This window comes from Syngnathus floridae, chromosome 10 (genome assembly GCF_059516105.1).
Source record: "Syngnathus floridae isolate MCC-2025c chromosome 10, RoL_Sflo_1.0, whole genome shotgun sequence".
NCBI classification, from domain to species: Eukaryota; Metazoa; Chordata; class Actinopteri; order Syngnathiformes; family Syngnathidae; genus Syngnathus; species Syngnathus floridae.
In genome coordinates this window covers 3,525,804-3,542,552 of record NC_142422.1, presented here as the reverse complement: position 1 = coordinate 3,542,552, position 16,749 = coordinate 3,525,804, and the positions used below count along the sequence as shown (strand labels likewise).

Sequence of the window (16,749 nt, the reverse complement as noted above, 5' to 3'; positions counted from 1 at the left end):
TAGCGGCAAATGCTACACGTGTTGACAGCAACGACAACAGAGAGGTTTTTTTTTCTTTGTAGGAGGAAAAAAAAACAGCCACGTTGGATCTTTATGACAAAAAAGGAGACGCCTGAAGCACCCTCAAGGTCAGGCGTCGGTAAATAATAAGTGTAATGAAAAAGCACAAAAATCAACAAAGCGGAAAAGCAACGAGGTTATTTAATTTCCTGCAACAAACAAAGTCTTGTGGAGGGAAGGCTTTGGTCTGAATCATCACAAAGTCAAAACAAATCTTTTTTTGGGTCACATTGTTCCATCAAATTAAAAAAAAATTACTCAGATAAAAAAAAAAGATGATTAAAAATTAATTATTTCTTTTTCAGGGGCCAGGTGAAACTAGGACAAAATTCTCAGAAAAATCTGAAAATATTAAAAAGTTAATTATCTGGCCTATTACCTGGTGGGCATCCAAGCATGTATTTTTTTTAGGGAGGGCAGTTCCCCTGCGTCCCCCCTCTAGCTCCGCCAGTGAGCTATTTATGAAAAATATCAATCAAACAAATTAGATATAAATGAATCATACGAAAAGATCCCATTGATCACATTCCTTCCTTCACACTACATTAACATTCATCAATGATTGATTAAAAAGAAAAAATCCCACAAACATACTAAAAAGAATTCCTTTTCAAGTTTCCCCTCTTTTTAGCAGATGAAGGTCAAGCGTTCAACCGAGCTAACCGAAAAGAAAATACACTTGAAAGTGAAAGGGGACTCTGCGTCACTCCAGCTAACCGCCGCTAAATGTCCACATATTGATTTAGGAAACTGCAGTGTTTGTTTAAGCAAAGAAAAGCAGCCCATTACCGCCGGGCAGCTCGCAGCCTTAAGAGTGCTAATGAGCCCACTGTGCCCTCTCGCTATCTCTTTTAAACACACAATATTAGCTCAACCGATATCAGATGGGTCCAGAACGAAGCATCTTCCATCCCGTCGGCACTTGACGTGAAAGAAAAAAAAAAAAACAAGACAACAAAGCATCTCTGTTGGTTAAGATAGTTCTTTATTATGAAGTGCCACAAAATGCTTTGTGTTCATTGTGCTTACATTGTCTAAATACTGGCTCAAAAAAGACCTAGGAGATCCTTTCCCTCTGCACCAGAGAGCCCAGAACCTCCTGAGATAAAGTGTGTCGGATATCACTGTACAGCGGTTAAAAACGCCTCAAGTCCTTTTACAAACTCTCGTCCAAGAAGTGATTAGTTCGGTCAACGCCCTTCAGCTCGGTAATACAAAAAAAAAAAAAAGAAAAAAAGGAGAGGTCAAGCTAGTACAAGTTTTTCAATTCTTCTCTACCTGAATTCTAGTTAGTTTCATTGTGCTACTTTTCTTTGAAGGTGGACGTGATTTCCAATGGAAGTGCTTGGAGAGCAAAAGATCCGGAGCTCACGTGGAGAGACACACAACTGCCGTCGGGATTCGAAAACACTGCAGGTCGGTAGATTATTGCTCTTAAAGACCCCTGTCGAGATGTTAAACATGCTTGAAGATCATTTGATGGAAGGCGAATTACATAGTGGTCATTTGTGATTTTTAGGGGGGCGGGGCTAAAGTGATGTATGTGTAGGCACAAGGAAGATGCTAGCTGAGGTAGCATCCATTTTTCAGGTCGTACGATTGACAGTTGAGTGGAAAGTATTCGAAGCACACCCAAAGCATTTTTACAAATTTGATGCCTTGATGCCAAACTCCGTCAGCTGTCAGTAAGGATGTTATATTTTAGAGTTTTAGTTAGCGTGGGAAGTTTGTGGCGTGGTTGTCAGGTTGGATATGACTTCAAATGAAATATCATGTTGAACATTTTCTGGACTTTTGTAGAATCTCAAGAGAATCAGCGTTTTTTTGTTTATTCCTGCAATACTCGCTGTTGCCATCTACAGGACGGGAGTGTAACAATACTGACTACATTGTTTACATTCCTCTGAGTTCCATTCAAATTATTCCTGTGCAATTTCTTCACATTATTCTCTAACTTCTTATCATCTGTTAAGCTCCTTTATGCTATTGCATTTTGGATTTTTGACCCAATTCCCGGGTAAAAATATTTCTTCCATTGAGACTCATCTTTCAAAGAGCTCAAGATTAGATTGACGGCCGCAACAAAACAACACCTTGATACAAAATGGCTGCCTTCACAATATTCTGCTGTTTGTTTATATCCGAGATGAAGGTAAAAGTAGGTCAGAAGTGCATGTTCAGTGCAAACGCTTCTTTTATCTTCATCACCCTAAAATATCACGTCGTGGAAGGCTGAAATCACTAATTGAATAATCTTATTAAATTCGGGATCTTCATCTCAACGTTGTTCTTAAATAAAGATTACACACGTCTGAGGAACCGCCGTAATTATCACAAGTCCTTTTGAAAAGAATCACTTGTTCATATTAAACCTATTATTTCCAATTGTCGGAAGCTTGACTGGGGGGCGTGGAGTTTAATCAGACGCCCCAGATGTTCTCCCCGGGTCGCTCCGAATGCGTGCGTGCGCGTCTCGCCGAGGTTACGTAACGCCAATCGTCATTACCGAGCACAAATGTTTGTGCGCAGTTGTGTGTGTTCTGCGAGTGTCTCCAGGGAAGCTCCAGGAATCTACAGCGGATTTTATTCGGGGGGGGGCTTTGAGAGCTGGGTTCAGCCGCTATCAGTCGTACGGATCGACGTATTGTTCCGGGCTCTTATACGACTCGTGGGTTAATCCCGTCGGTCGGCTCGAGAGGAACGGACAAAGCCTGCTGCAGAATCCGAGTGTGTTGTAACCACGAAGGTGGCAGGCAGGCAGGCAGGCCATCCAGCTATAAGTGCAGGCTTGGTCTCGGAATGCACACTTGATGTGTGGTTGAATAATGCATTGCATTTAAAGTTGACCACAGCGTAACTCGGACGATAGCGTGCATCAGCCTTCACTTCAGGTGGATGCACCTGCACGTCACCCCTCGACTCCAGCTTATACTGTTGTTTGAATTTTTCAAAAGGGCTGTTATTATTATTTTTTGTTCAGAATTGCAGCAAGCCGCTGATCCCAGCCCTCCCCCCCCCCCTCCTCCAGAATCCTACATTAGTTCTACTCACTAAGAGGCAGGCAGTGCATAACGAGAGAGGAAAGACTTTTTGTTTCTTTTTGTTTTGCTAACACTACATTGGCATGTTCCCTGATGTCTGCAATATTTGTCTTTTTCTGTTTATAACTATAGGTGAAGTAAAACATACCTGATTTTTAAAACTGCTATACAGTAGTAGGTAATACTTCGTAAGTTCATCATAAAATACCATGCATTAGTGTGATTATTGCTTTGAAAAAAGTCCTACGGAGGCTCCAAGAGAAAAATATTGCCCTCGTCTATTCAATTTTGGCAAAAAAAAAGTTAAAAAAAGAAAGAAAAAGCTTTATAAGATGTTGGCATAGATTAGATTTTTCTTTTTTTTTGCATGCAAATAAGTTGAACAAAATAATTAGAAAAAAATCGCACTTAAAAAGTGGCATATGCTTTGGCCTGTGGTGGTAGAAATAGGAAGTAACTAAAAAATTAAAGTGCAACATAAAAAAAAAATACATGACAAATAAGTAATAAATAAATAAATAAATAAATAAATAAATAATTATTTTTCTACCTCAGTAGTGGCGAGAATATGGTCACTTGGTGCAGAAGAACATCAGCGTTATTATCATCATTATTACTATAATTATTACTATTCTTCCTCCGAAAGCAAAAGAAAGAAACTCTTTTTCTACGCGTGGTAGTGCAGAGAGGAAGCCAGCAGCCGTTAGCGCGCCGTTGCTAGCCTTGTGAAAGTCTCAACGGCGTCCGGATGCCGCGTTTGCGTTCTTCTCGTCTCCATCCGGAACAGGAAGAACTCGTCGACAGTTTGTCGTTGTCGGGAAGTGCATGCGTAAAACAGTTCCATCCAGGAAAAATTGTGCTATCGTCATCGCCGTGGATCGGCCGCAGGGGAAAGCGAGGTGCAGAACGTGAGCGAGGAAGCCGGGTCAGAGCACAAAATGGACGGTTTGCGGGGGTTTTTTTGTTCTCGTCGCGAGAGGGTCACGCATCCAGGGGCCCGAGAGGAGAGAAGGGGCCTTTGAAGCAAGCCGACTCGTAGTGCTTGTTCAGGTAACTCTTGAGCGCGAAGGTCTTGTTGCAGCGTTTGCATTTGAAGTGCTTGAAGGCCGAGTGCGTCTGCATGTGAGCGCGCAGGTTGGAGCGGTCCGCGAAGGCTTTGCCGCAATGGGCGCAGCCGAAGGGCTTCTCGCCCGTGTGCGAGCGCATGTGACCCTGCAAGAGCCACGGCCGGCTGAAGGCTTTGCCGCACACGTCGCACTTGTGTTTGAGGTCGTGCGTGAGCAGGTGCATGGCCATGGCGGGCATGGACACGTACACCTTGCCGCAGGTGGGGCATTTTTTAGCTAGCTTGCTATCCAGCGAGCGGTGCGTCTGTTTGTGCCGGCTCAGGTTGGACGAGGTGGCGTAGGTCTTGCCGCACTCGTTGCAGGTGTGCCGCTGGATGCTGCGCGGGCTGCCCATGGCTTTCCTTCTGGAGCGCCCGTCCGTGATGTAGAAGGCGTCCACCGAGTAGCCGTCGCTAACCGCCGCGTCGCCGTTGATGTAGCCGTCGGTGAGTTCCGAGCCCGGGCTGTCGGGAGACTCCGAGTCCGGGGCGCCGTAGTCGCTGTGGATGCCGTCGTAGAGGGGGTCCGGCGAGGGCACCTTGATCCCGCCGTCGCTCTCGCCATCGTACGCCGACGGGCTGATGTAGTCGCTGATGTAGCCGGCTGCCGGGCGACAAGAAAACAATGCGCTTTGAGTCCTCCTCATGACCTTTTTGACCTTTTCTATATGAGGAAATTCCAAAAACGTAAAGCGACAAAGACAAGAATTGTTTTTTTTTGTGTCAGCCATCTTTCCAAGCAGGCTAAGTCAATACAACGGGATGTTTTGTAAGTTGGTGTCACTTTACATTGAGGAAGTAAAATTGGGAGTACTTTGGTCATCAATATTTCAGATTCATACATTTTTTTATAGTGTAAAATCTCTGCCTTGGGTCGATAAATGTTTGGAAATTCATGTTCGCCACTTTTGGACACCATCTTGTCTAGGGGAGTAGTAATTGCAGAAAGTTGTACTCCTCAATCTCCGTTTTGCTGCACCCGAAGCCAAATCTGTTGTTGTTATTCGTTAGCATGTTAGCATTAATGCAATAAAACCCAAAACGTTCGAAATGGAAATCAGAAGAGCAGTAAACAAAAAGAGCATTGTTCCAAATCAGGAGCCATTAAGCTAGCAATTAAAACTCAAATGCTTTGATGGCTATTATAGAAAAATGTTAGCAAACGTTAGCAAACTTGGACAGCAGCAAAGTAGATTTGTGCATTCAACACAAGTGTCACAGCTTAATTCTAACAAAAACTGAAATGGCTCCAGGAAGAAAAGCATGAAAACAAAGCGCGACTGTATCCTTAGATATAATTTAACGCCTGAAAATACCTCCTCTGGCTCTTGAGAGTTCCCTCCCCTAATGTCTTTTTAAAGGAATCGTCCTGTCGTGTTTTCAGGGCACTGCCATGACTTTGAAGAAATTGCCCTAAAAAAAAAAATTGAACTTAAATATCTCCTCCTCATAATTTTCAAGTATTTATTTATTTTTTTATTCGACTGTTTCGACCCAGCATGAAGTCATCTTCGTTTTATGTCGCTGTTATTCTGAAGAGCCAACCTCTGCATGACTTTGTTTGTATCCGCGGGCTTCCCCTCCGATCCGAGTAGTCCCATTTCACAAAGCAACACAAGTAGGGAAACAATTATTCCCGACTCTGACGAAAAAAAAAAAAAAAGTTGTTGCTAAATCCTGCACTGCGGTGAGCGTTACGGCCACGTCAAGCTTGGAGGAGGAAGTCGAAAAAGGTAGCGGAGGACTGCGGGTCGCGTGTGAAGCCACACAGGGCTTGTTAGCCTCGACATGATGAATACGCCGCTGACAGATTTTTTTTTTTTTTCCGTCTTCGCCGACGCGCAAACACAAGTGAGGGGTCAGGCGCGGGAAGCGCTCGCTGATGCAACAACGTGTCAGTGGCGCCCGGGCGCAGGAGGAAAGGAGAGGAAACGCGGAGACGTCTGTTCAAGGGTGGATTGAAGTTCACCGTGTACAACAATGAGTCACGCTGCCGCCGCTTGACGACGTGTCGGCAACTAGGGCCGTTAAACGCCGCGAGTGCAAATATCATCGTCTGTGACTCAGAGACGATCACACATCGAACTTGTTGAGTCAATTGATTGTTCCGTGCTAACTGATAGGGAGCGGCATGCAAAAAGGAAAATTGACACATTGATAGTCCCGCCTTCTGTTGGTGATTGGTTGTTTTTCCTCAGGCGTGGTGGTTTCTTGTATGAAAGTAAAGGCCCAAAATGAAAGCAGGAACAGGGACGGGTGATTTTTTTGTTTTTTCACAGATCATATTTATCACCAATGCCAAGTCATAATGCCTGTTTTAAAAGTTTTACTTTTTAAAAAAAAGAATACTTATAATAGTAATATAATAAAATATCAACAGCATCAACTTTGTTCCGAGTCAATTTATCTAAATCATAAAATTTAATTGTTTTTTAATTGTTTGGAGTTTTTTTGAGTAACATTTTATCTACAATGTATGAAATTGAGTAAAAATCCTCAAAGAGGTAAAAGTGACCCACAAGGTTCAAAGCCTTATACTTGTTACTATTCTTGACAACAGAAACCGTTTTTCAGCGAGCACTATTTTTAGCAGCAATGACAGTTTGGATTTCACATGTTTGGATTATACATGTGTACTTTGAAATAATATGAATATATTAGAAGGCTATAAATATCCATCCATTTTATTTTTCTGGGAAACTGGAGCCTATCCCAATTGACTGCACTCTGAACTCTGCTTGCCCCAAAGTCAAGTAAACGTGATCTACCTGTTTCTCGATTACTGCGTAACAGATATTCCGGATGTACACGATGCTTGGAGGTTGTTCCATCTAAACATCTATTTCCATAATCTACAAACAAATAAAGCAGCTGCCACGTGAAGGCTTCTAAAGGTTGAAATTGCCCAAGGACAAAAAGATGTTAATATAGTTGAAGGTAGCAGGAGGTTAACCACTGTTATTAAAATCTTACGATGGTAATAATAATAGCGCTTGGTCTTAAGTGACCAAGGTATAAAAAGAAGGTGTGCCATGAATAATCTTAATTAAAAGAAGTTAATTGCTGTAAAAAGGGGCAAACAACAAAACATTCCACTCAAGCGTTGCGTAATCACCCTCTCTTAAGACAACTACTTTTCAGATGAACGACATTTAATCCTTTGACGCTCATTAAAATGACGTCACAGACGACGTTTCCAAACAAAGCCATCTGAAAAGGTTCAAAATACAAAATGCACAAGCTCGAGGTTTTTACTTCATCCCTCGTGTTCGGAACCACAAAAAGCATAAATATCACTGCCAGAAGCCTGTTGAGTATTTATTTATTTTTTTGGACTTTCAATGACCTATAAAGTCAAAAGTTGAAAGGTTACTTGCCACCTCTTATGCCCTGTTTATTTCCTTTAACCTTACTTAGCCTGTGTAGGAGGAAGCACATTGGGGAGGGGAGGGGAGGGGGGGGCTGTTGACTATCAGCTCAAAATCAATAAAACATGGGACGGATTGAGTTCATGCGACCTTCTCGCTAACATCCGCTTGAAAATAGCTCAGCGGGGAGAGAGTGCGTCTGGGACAGTCGCGGTCGAGTGAGTGCCTAGGAATGTGAAGGTTCCATTCCGGCCCGTGAGCAAGGCAGCCGAGCCCTCAAAACAGCTTCACTATGTTGGCTACTGTAATTAAATGCAGAGGTGAAGTTTTGGGCAAAAAGAAAAAAAAAATCCTGCTTGTAAACGAGCAAATGCATCCTCAGCACATTCCGTCACGGGCTGCGGTCGCACTGCACACTTTGTGAAGCAACAACCGCACACACCTGTTCAAGCCGAGCCCGACCTACCTTTGTCATGTAGCCGCAGGCTGAGCTCCGTCCTGGGCCGGTAGGCGCTCTCCAAATCATCCGCGGTGGAGAAATCATCCAATTTCACCTTTTTCACCAAGAAAGACCTCGGCATGGTGGTGCAACACACACACGCACACACACTCAGACACACGAGTCCGCACGCACGCAAACACAGCAGACCGGCGTGGCCAGCGTGCCCACCAGGAGCAATCTCGTTAAATAGTTGCGAAGGTCTTTTAGTCTGTAGAAATTCCACCGCTGGCTCCTCCTCGGCAGAGCGAGAGCAAGTTCAGCACCGGACAGCTCCCCCCCTCCTCGCTCAGCTTCCTGTGCAGCAGACAAGCGGAAGTCTACTCGCCGCCACCCTCACGTGCGATGTCGAATAAATAGATCAGCGTTTGTCTTGAAAGATGAGGAGAGGAGAAAGAGGGAGGGAGGGGAGAGTGGAATCGGGAAGCGTTGTGGAAGGAGACCTCCGGTCCAGGGTCTCGGTGGAAGTAGTCCTCAAGTCCGGCCGACGACTCGTGGGCTCATCGCAATCCCCCCCCACCCCCTGCCCTGCTCTTCTCTTACTGCTGCTTCCCTCTCTCTTCTCTCCTCTCCCGCTTTGTGCGACGAGCTGTTCCGTGCCTGTGTCGTCTGACGATCAGCTGACTGCATTTATAAGCGTGGGGGGGCATAAAGAGAGAGGGAGGGGTGGGGGAAAGCAAGAGAGAGAGAGAGAGAGGGAGAGAGAGAGGGGGGCACGAAGGAGTGCTTAATTTAATCCATCCCTCCTCTCCAGGGAGCGGTGACTGGCCCGGATGATTTATTGAAGCTGTTAACCCCCCCCTCCTGCCCCCCCCAGCCTTCTTTTTGTCTTTTTTCTATCTTTCATCACTCTCTTTAATTTTTTTTGTCTGGAAGAAGTCAGCATATTTGGAAGTGATGGAAAGATGTCGTTACGATGGGCATTTGTGAACCTTTGTCAAGGTCAATTATGGGCACATTCAAGTTTATATTTTCAAGATTTTTTATTTTGTAACTGCGTTTCTTGTGTACATCTCGGGTGACGCCAATTTTCCAGGCGAATATGAGCAATCATATCTTGTCATTATCATTATTGTATGCGAATGTGGCCCCCGGAGGCAAATAGATGTGGAGTGTTGCTCGGCGCCTTGCGTGACAACTGTGAACGATCCGGGGTCACGTCTTCCCCCCCCAAAAAAAACGAGGACTGTCTCGCTTCTGTGCGCGTTGCGTAACAACAGCAACACCAAGACAGAAAAAGCGAATCATTGGCGAGAACAAAAGAGGAAGTGTTCGCTCGTCTCGGTTTTCCATTTCTTCTCACAACTATCACTCAGTTTCATCAACATCTTTTGTGGTTGATGAGGACGTTTGAGGACCTTTGTGTGACTTGCGCAATAGTAAAGAGACATTCCTACTATTAGAAAGAAAAAAAAGCGGCTGATTTAGGTGATATCCATCGAATAAAAATGAATCTTGCCGTAGCTTTAACGAGGCAGCACCGTGGCTCATAATTGCAAGGCCGGGAAAGTTGGTGGTCATCTGTTAAGGCTCAGATTAATTTCAGCGCACGTCTTTGATCTGCAGGGAAACCACTTAAAGATGAAGAATTTGCTATAATGTGAAAGTTTGTGCATAGGAGCAACTTCCAAAAAGTTTTGAGTTGTCACTTCCCTCACCTCACCGAGTGTTACTATCAAATATGACCTATTTTTTGTTCAACCAGTACTTTTGCTTCTTGGTTTAATGAATGTGTTTCGATCCAATAGAAAGTCAATGAAAGAAGAATTAGGGGCCTCGCTGTAAGACCTGTAAGTCAGACGTTCAAACCATTTAACCAGGCTGTTAAAACACGAACTAGTTTTTGGTCATTGAACTTAACCACCTTCAGTGTGTCCATGTGTGTGTGTGGCCTGTTTGTGTGTTGCTACCAGTCCATCTGTTGTCCTTAATCAGAAAAAGAGCAGATGAGGTTCATCACCTGGAGACTAGCTCAGGGAGGTCCAATTAAACACACACACTAACACACACACAAAAAGCACACACCACTTAATCACCTGTCAGCTAACTAAAATAAGTAAAAAAAAAAATATATATAGTATATATAAAATAGTTTTTTTTAATGTATATATTTATATTTTTTTTGAGAAAATATATATTTATATATTTATTTTCATATATATTTTTCTATAGTTATATATTTACGTATGTATTAGTGCGATGATGCGTAAATTTCAGTTTGAGCAGAAGCAGGGAAAGCGCAATCATTTGACATTTTCAACAATGTTTTATTTATCCTGAGAAAAGCGAGAAGAGACAGCGATGAATAGTTAACACTGACTTACATTAATGATTTCAAATACCTATGAGAAGAGAATGTTCTCTTTGGTAGGGCCTCCATGATGGTTCCCCACACGTGTTGTATGGTGGTCGGTGTGTGTGTGTGTGTGTGTGTGTGTGTGTGTGACAGCCCAACAGCTGCTGCAGGCCAGTTTTGACAAAATCTAACGACGTCCATTGTTTTTAAACAGCTTATGTTGTATTGTTATGCAAACACAAACATGCGTTGACATAACACAAAGTAAGTCAAGGTTCAGAAATGGCATTAAAATGCTCATAGAATGAATAATTAAAAAAAAAAATCCCCTTTTCTGGCTTTTGATTCGTTTTCTAGTTGATTTATTTTACAATATTGTTTTTCTGTATCGTGTTTGACCGATTCACACCCAAATAGGTGATTTTGTTCTGTTCTGCATCACACGTAATCTAGTTTTTTTTTTTTCTCTTTTGTGGAGGTGAGCCGTGTTCTGTGCTAAAGCCGCCTGGCTCTGCAGCGATGCTAAATATTGCTGAGCACTTCTTCTCATCAGGCACAACAACAACACACAAAGCCTGTCGCAGACACACACACACAAAACGAAAACTGCTGGTCTAGGGGAGAAATGTGGCCTGTTTCTTTGCCGTTTTGATGACTCGCGTTGTACTCGAATGTAGCGTACGTTAGCACAGCAAAGTGATGAGGATTTGATAAAAGACCTTGAGCTGAAATATTTGGGTGTGCAGCTGCTGCGGTATTAAGGTGAGCATTTCAATCCAGGCCGGTGTCCTAGCACCCTCTATTGGCCACCCGGCACTGACCTGATGCACTAAAAATCGATTCTCTAATCCAAATATCGATTCTTTTGATACTTCCGTCCATTGACATAATTTGCGGGAATACTGAAAAGACATGTTGCTTAAACGTCCGATTTTTTTTCTTTTTGGTCTCGACCTCGGGTGAAACATTAAAATACAAACCTTGAGTGAATCGGGCCTTACAATATGCCAGCGAGTGAATTCATCCCGCCTGAGCGGCCTTGGAACAAATGAATATGTTCATTTTCCACATGGTGGAAGTTGTAATCGCTGTCACTGTCTGACCCAGTGGACACGCTGCATTATTCACCATGTGATGATGAATCATAAGATTTATTGGTCGTTTAAGAGGGGCTCCGCTCCGGTTAAGAGTGGATAATCTAAATGTATAATCTTTGTAATAAATCCTTTGCAGGGGGGGAATTCATTGGCTCCCCTTTCCACAAAATGGACTAATTCTGGTGCAGAAGTGAAGATTAGACACAAGACACGACTTTAGCTCTTCCTACTGAGCGATGTCGCTAAATACGACAGGAATGGACAGTCAGCAACTCACACCTTCAAAACTGACAATTAACGTTCGCACACGTATCAAGTTGCTGCGACAAAACTGAAAAAACGCAATCCTTGGTGTTCTTACCTGGAAACATTTTGATTTTGACATAGTTTATTGAACCACAAACAATATGATGTGATTGTCAAGGAAGGAGCAGATTTACCTGCAAGCTGTTGCTGTTTTTTTTTTTTTTTTAATGTCTCTAGATGCCGTCTGCTTTCCACTCAAGAAAAAAAGCAATGCCAGTAAACTTTTCTACAAGTACGTTATTTTTTTTGTGCTTGATCTGCCCTTATGTTTTCACTAGCACATCAGGTTTTAATAATAATAATAATAATAATTCATTGTTTTAATTTATATATAATAATAAAATATAAATAATTATAATTTAATAATATTTATGAATCAAAGATTAGGTTCAGTAGCAGGTGATTTTTGGTAATGGCAAAATCCGTATTGCTTCAGCTTTAATAGGTCAATCTTAAAAGCATAAAAATGAAAATGTCTTATAAACCAGACATGCTTGAAAGAGGATACATTATTCACACATAAATCAAAGCGTTAACCCCCGAGCCAATGTGAAGTCTGTTGCTAACCAAAACAGGAGCACCCACCGAGGTACAAGACCAGTCTCCAATGAATTGGAAGTGTGTAACGCTTAGTGGAAATAAACAGCCTGTAGACATATACTGTTAAATTTATTGTAACTAGCGCAAATATCCATTCCTTAATGCTTGTACGCTTCAAGAAAATGGCCGTCCGCTCTGGCAAAGCACCGAGGTGTCTTTGTGTATTTCCTTAAACTCCCGGTGACCCACAGCGAGAGGGCTATTCCTCTTCCTCTCGCCATCTTGGGGTAATTGTGTGAATCAGGGCAGATTGCATTTAGTCAGACAGCTGAGTGGTGAGCTGGCAGGGTAATAAATGGCCTGATAACCAGCACCACGCAGATCCCTCTCAACACTGAAATAAGAACAAAAAAAATCATTACCTGCCCCGGACAGGCCTATCCCGCCGTGTCACATGCGATAAAGAGGGACATATTTCGGGAGGGAAGGCCGAGAGGGAGGCGCGCTCGCCACTGAAGGGAGGGGAAGAAAAATGAAGGAAGGGATAAAAGAGTGATGGAGTAAGTAAGAGACTTGTGGAAACATTGCGGGTGACATTTTTATTTGTCTTGGAGATTGATCCATTTATTGGCTCTTCCTGGAGGATGGAGCAGAAATGAGGCAGATAGAGCCCAGTTAAACATTACAATGGAATTCTATCAGAGGAGTGAGCCGAGCGACGAGGCTTTACGACTACATGGCATCGCGAGGAAACGCTTTTGATTATTTTCCTGACATGAGTTCGTCTGAGTACTGACGTTGTTTTCGTAGGAAGCAATACGCTGGGGTTAAACTTTGCATTTTAAGATATTACGCTAATCTTTTTCAAACCTGATAGTCATATCCAATCATTTTATTTTGTCAATGATAAAGCAGAAAATATTATAATTACTTAATCTTTTGATATATATTTTTTAAATTACTTATATTATCCATTGCTTCAGAATTATTTTAAACACTAATTATTTGTCTTTTAGATTCTTTTTCTTGTCATTGTGGCCTTTGCATTATTTATTGACAGTAAGGGGGCTGCACACATTACAAATAGGTCAAAGGGAAAAAAAGCAATTCTTCCTCTTTTCCATCCTCTTCACCAGGTCTGAGTGTATCCATTAATATCATTCTTTGATTTCATTCACGTGTGTTGCATCTCTGTCTTACACACTCTGTCTCCTTTTCTCACACACACACACACATCCGTTTTTAACCACTTCAGAGGACATTTCATTTATTTATATTCCTCTCCGAGATTAACTCTTCTCTATACCCCAAAGCTCTCATCATAAAAATGAATAACTTTAAAAAAGACTTTTGTGTCTCCAAAAGTGGGACAAACCACAACATTACAATCTCTACTGATTTATGTCCTCACAATCGCTGCAAAAAAAGAAAAAAACACACACACACAGGGTGTAATGTGCAACCCTGAGGCAGCCCTTTAGCACCAGTCGCGATGTTTCATCAGCAGGACGAACCGTAACTATTCCAGCACACCACTATGGAAATGCTCTCATGTTTTGTCAATACCGCTAAATCAGCTTTATTAACCCCCAGAGGACAGAGAGCTTCTAAACACACTTCTGTTATGAAGTAATGACGTGAACCCACAATGAACCCATTACTTGATCCTATATATATTCTTTTATGTTCATCGAATGCACTTTTAAAATAAAGCGATAAGTTGTTTCGGTTTCTGTGTTTTTATCTTGCCTCTGAAGTTGACGCGATGGAAGAGTTAGCGCACTTGAGCCCCTGAGGCATCACATGCCTGGTATGCCTTTTATTTATCTATCTATAAAGGATAAAAAAACATGAGGTATAGTTATAGAAATTATCTACAGCAGTGCAGCTTTTATATGCTGTAAAAAAAAAAAAATGAAAATAGCGGGGCATCAATTGCTTTGCTCTCACGATAGCAAACCATTAGCAAAGTTTTAGCTAGCAACATCAGCAAAAAAAAATGTGCACTTCCTCTCAGTCAAGTCTTATGATCGCATGGTCACTTGTTGCCAGGCAGAGATCACATGGCTCAATTATAACTGCACCAATGAAAGAAAAATAAGAATTAAATTAAGATTAATGTAAAAAAAAAAATAGAATTGCTGTTCTAAGTGAGCAACAGCCATCCTAGCCAGACAGCTAACACGAAACAAAATGTCAGATGTTGAGCAAACTGTTGCATTTTTATTGGCAATAAAATCGTAAAAACTGTTCATCTGTATCTGGTCAGTTGTATAAATGAGGCGGACTATGAAGTTGAGTGGGACTGGAGAGATAGACACAGCGAGGTTGTCCCCGGGGTTCCTGCTCGTGTTTGTTGTGTGAAAACGTTGCTGCCGTATGTTTCACTTGGCTGTGACCTTTTCGAGATGTCGGGGATGCGGGAGTTGCGTGGGCACATGGGAAAATCTCTATTGCAAGTAAATCATCTTTAGGTCTAAGCCACCAGATATGGCATGCTAACCTATGCAAAGGTCATTCCCCCTGTGTACTCTTAAAGTAAAGTAAAAAGTAAAAAATATATATATATTATCACGGAATGCCATGCTAACAAGATACAAAAACAATTCACTAATCATTACATTTTGATCGATAAGTGAGTCATGTAGGTCAGTCATGTAGGTCAGTTGAAATCTGTTGAATTTAATAGGTTGATCAGATTTCTTTGCAGTTTTAAAAAAAAAAAAAGGTGTGATACAGCATTAAATATAATATATTTTATTATGGAAAGAAAGTATGTGTACTCCAATTAACAGACAAATAATGGCTCTAGGACTCTGCCATGTGGGACCCCAAAATGGCTATGTTCGATGATTAAATGAAAAATAATGGAAGTTCTGTTTCTGAACTTCAGCACCCTCCCCTCTCTTCCTTCTTTTGAAAAGCACCTACTGTATCCGAATATAATATTTAAAAGACGGGGAAAAAAAAACTGATGCATATCTCTTGTGTTTGATGAATAACAATGTCCTGAAGGCACCACAGTGAATTATTCATCTTTATGGAATCATTGTTTACCTTAACGAGAGCTGATTGGATCTACTCCCTTTCTTCAGTTTTCTTGTTTATCTATGATTCAATGACTTTGATAAATAGATGAGGGGAATGGCACAGAAGAATAAAATGCTTGCAAACCACAGAGATCGTAATTGGAGTCACACTGCATATTCTATAACTTGCTCACATAAAATGTGTTAATTACATTTTTATTGCTACCTAAACAAAAGAGCAGTTATTCTTCTCAGTGGTGCGGGAATGAGTTTATTTTCTTCAAACGTTAACACAACAGTAGGTAAGACAAATGTGAATCATGGAGGGGAAAAAAAAACAAAAAACTCGTTTGTGTTGTTTACATCCTGGAGAAATAATCCTATTGAGTATTTGACGTGCCGAAGGAACTTGATTTAAGACAACAATTAGATTAGGCTGTAATTAGATGAAAGTAACAAAGTGAAAGCCGCATTGTAAATTGTATTTTGCTTGGTATTATCAGTGAATTGATTTAAATTACCCTTTAAAGAGCCATTTGTGAATCAACTAACATTTTGTTTACATTTATTCTCTTGTTTTATGGAAGTGTTCTATTTTAAAATGCTGCTAATTATAACATTACCATATGATCATCCATATGGCTTCTTCTAATTGCTTCTCATCTGTCATTCCACACTGATAACAAGCTGTTTTTAGACTTTTTTTTTTTTTTTTTTTGTCTCCACAGTCCACTGTGCATGCTCAAACCTGAATGGAACAAACACAATTGAACATATAAAAATATCACCTGGACAGTTTCCATCGTCACACTGTCTCGGTTGCCAACTTAATCACTGTCTTTCCTTTCAAGCGTTTTTATTGACTTAGTTTGCCCAAGATTCTGTGGTTAATCTGCCAAGACACCATTATTATCATATCAAATGAATGCCAGGAACCTGTAGAGATTAATTGTTGCATTGAAGTTGAAAGTAGCTAACTTTAAGACTGTGTGGAAAACTCTAATAGCGTTGGACTAGCATTAAGCTAAGCTAACAAGCTATATTCGATATGTTAAAATAGATTAGACGGTATAGTTAACATATATTTATGCAAGTGAGCCATTTTAAATGAATTATAACCAACATCCTGCCCATTTAGATGCTGCTAAAATAAAAAAATAAAAAAATAGCTAATTCTTGTTAGCATCTAAGCTAGTCTTAACATGCAAGCACAAATTCCTTCTTATGATAATAACATTAAGGATTTTTTTTGTTATATTGTAACAAACAAAGTTGAACGGCTTTAAAATATCTGTTTATGAATATTTTTTGTCAAGTTTATTTACAAAGACCTTAATCACAGAATTTAGTCATTTTAATATAAAGTCTGTGTTTTACTGTCAACAAACCACTCATAACTAAACTGTAT

The 16,749-nt window shown here is 41.2% G+C and overlaps 1 protein-coding gene and 1 long non-coding RNA gene across 6 annotated transcripts in view; one reads left to right on the top strand and one right to left on the bottom strand.

The window, feature by feature from the left end:
- Positions 1 to 16,749, top strand: part of LOC148391901 (uncharacterized) — an 84,186-nt gene that overhangs the window by 46,320 nt on the left and 21,117 nt on the right. For all 5 annotated transcript variants that reach the window (XR_015860713.1, XR_015860709.1, XR_015860711.1 and 2 more), the window contains exon 5: positions 1,380 to 1,476. This is a non-coding gene — a long non-coding RNA (uncharacterized LOC148391901). The remainder of the gene's footprint in view (positions 1 to 1,379; positions 1,477 to 16,749) is intronic.
- LOC148391902 (transcriptional repressor scratch 1-like) lies at positions 1,027 to 8,661 on the bottom strand. Its single transcript, XM_088386417.1, has 2 exons — positions 8,041 to 8,661; positions 1,027 to 4,810 (listed from the first exon to the last, which is right to left on the bottom strand). Exons 1-2 carry the CDS (start codon positions 8,153 to 8,155, stop codon positions 4,083 to 4,085), a joined length of 843 nt encoding a protein of 280 aa, XP_088242543.1. The 5' UTR covers positions 8,156 to 8,661; the 3' UTR covers positions 1,027 to 4,082.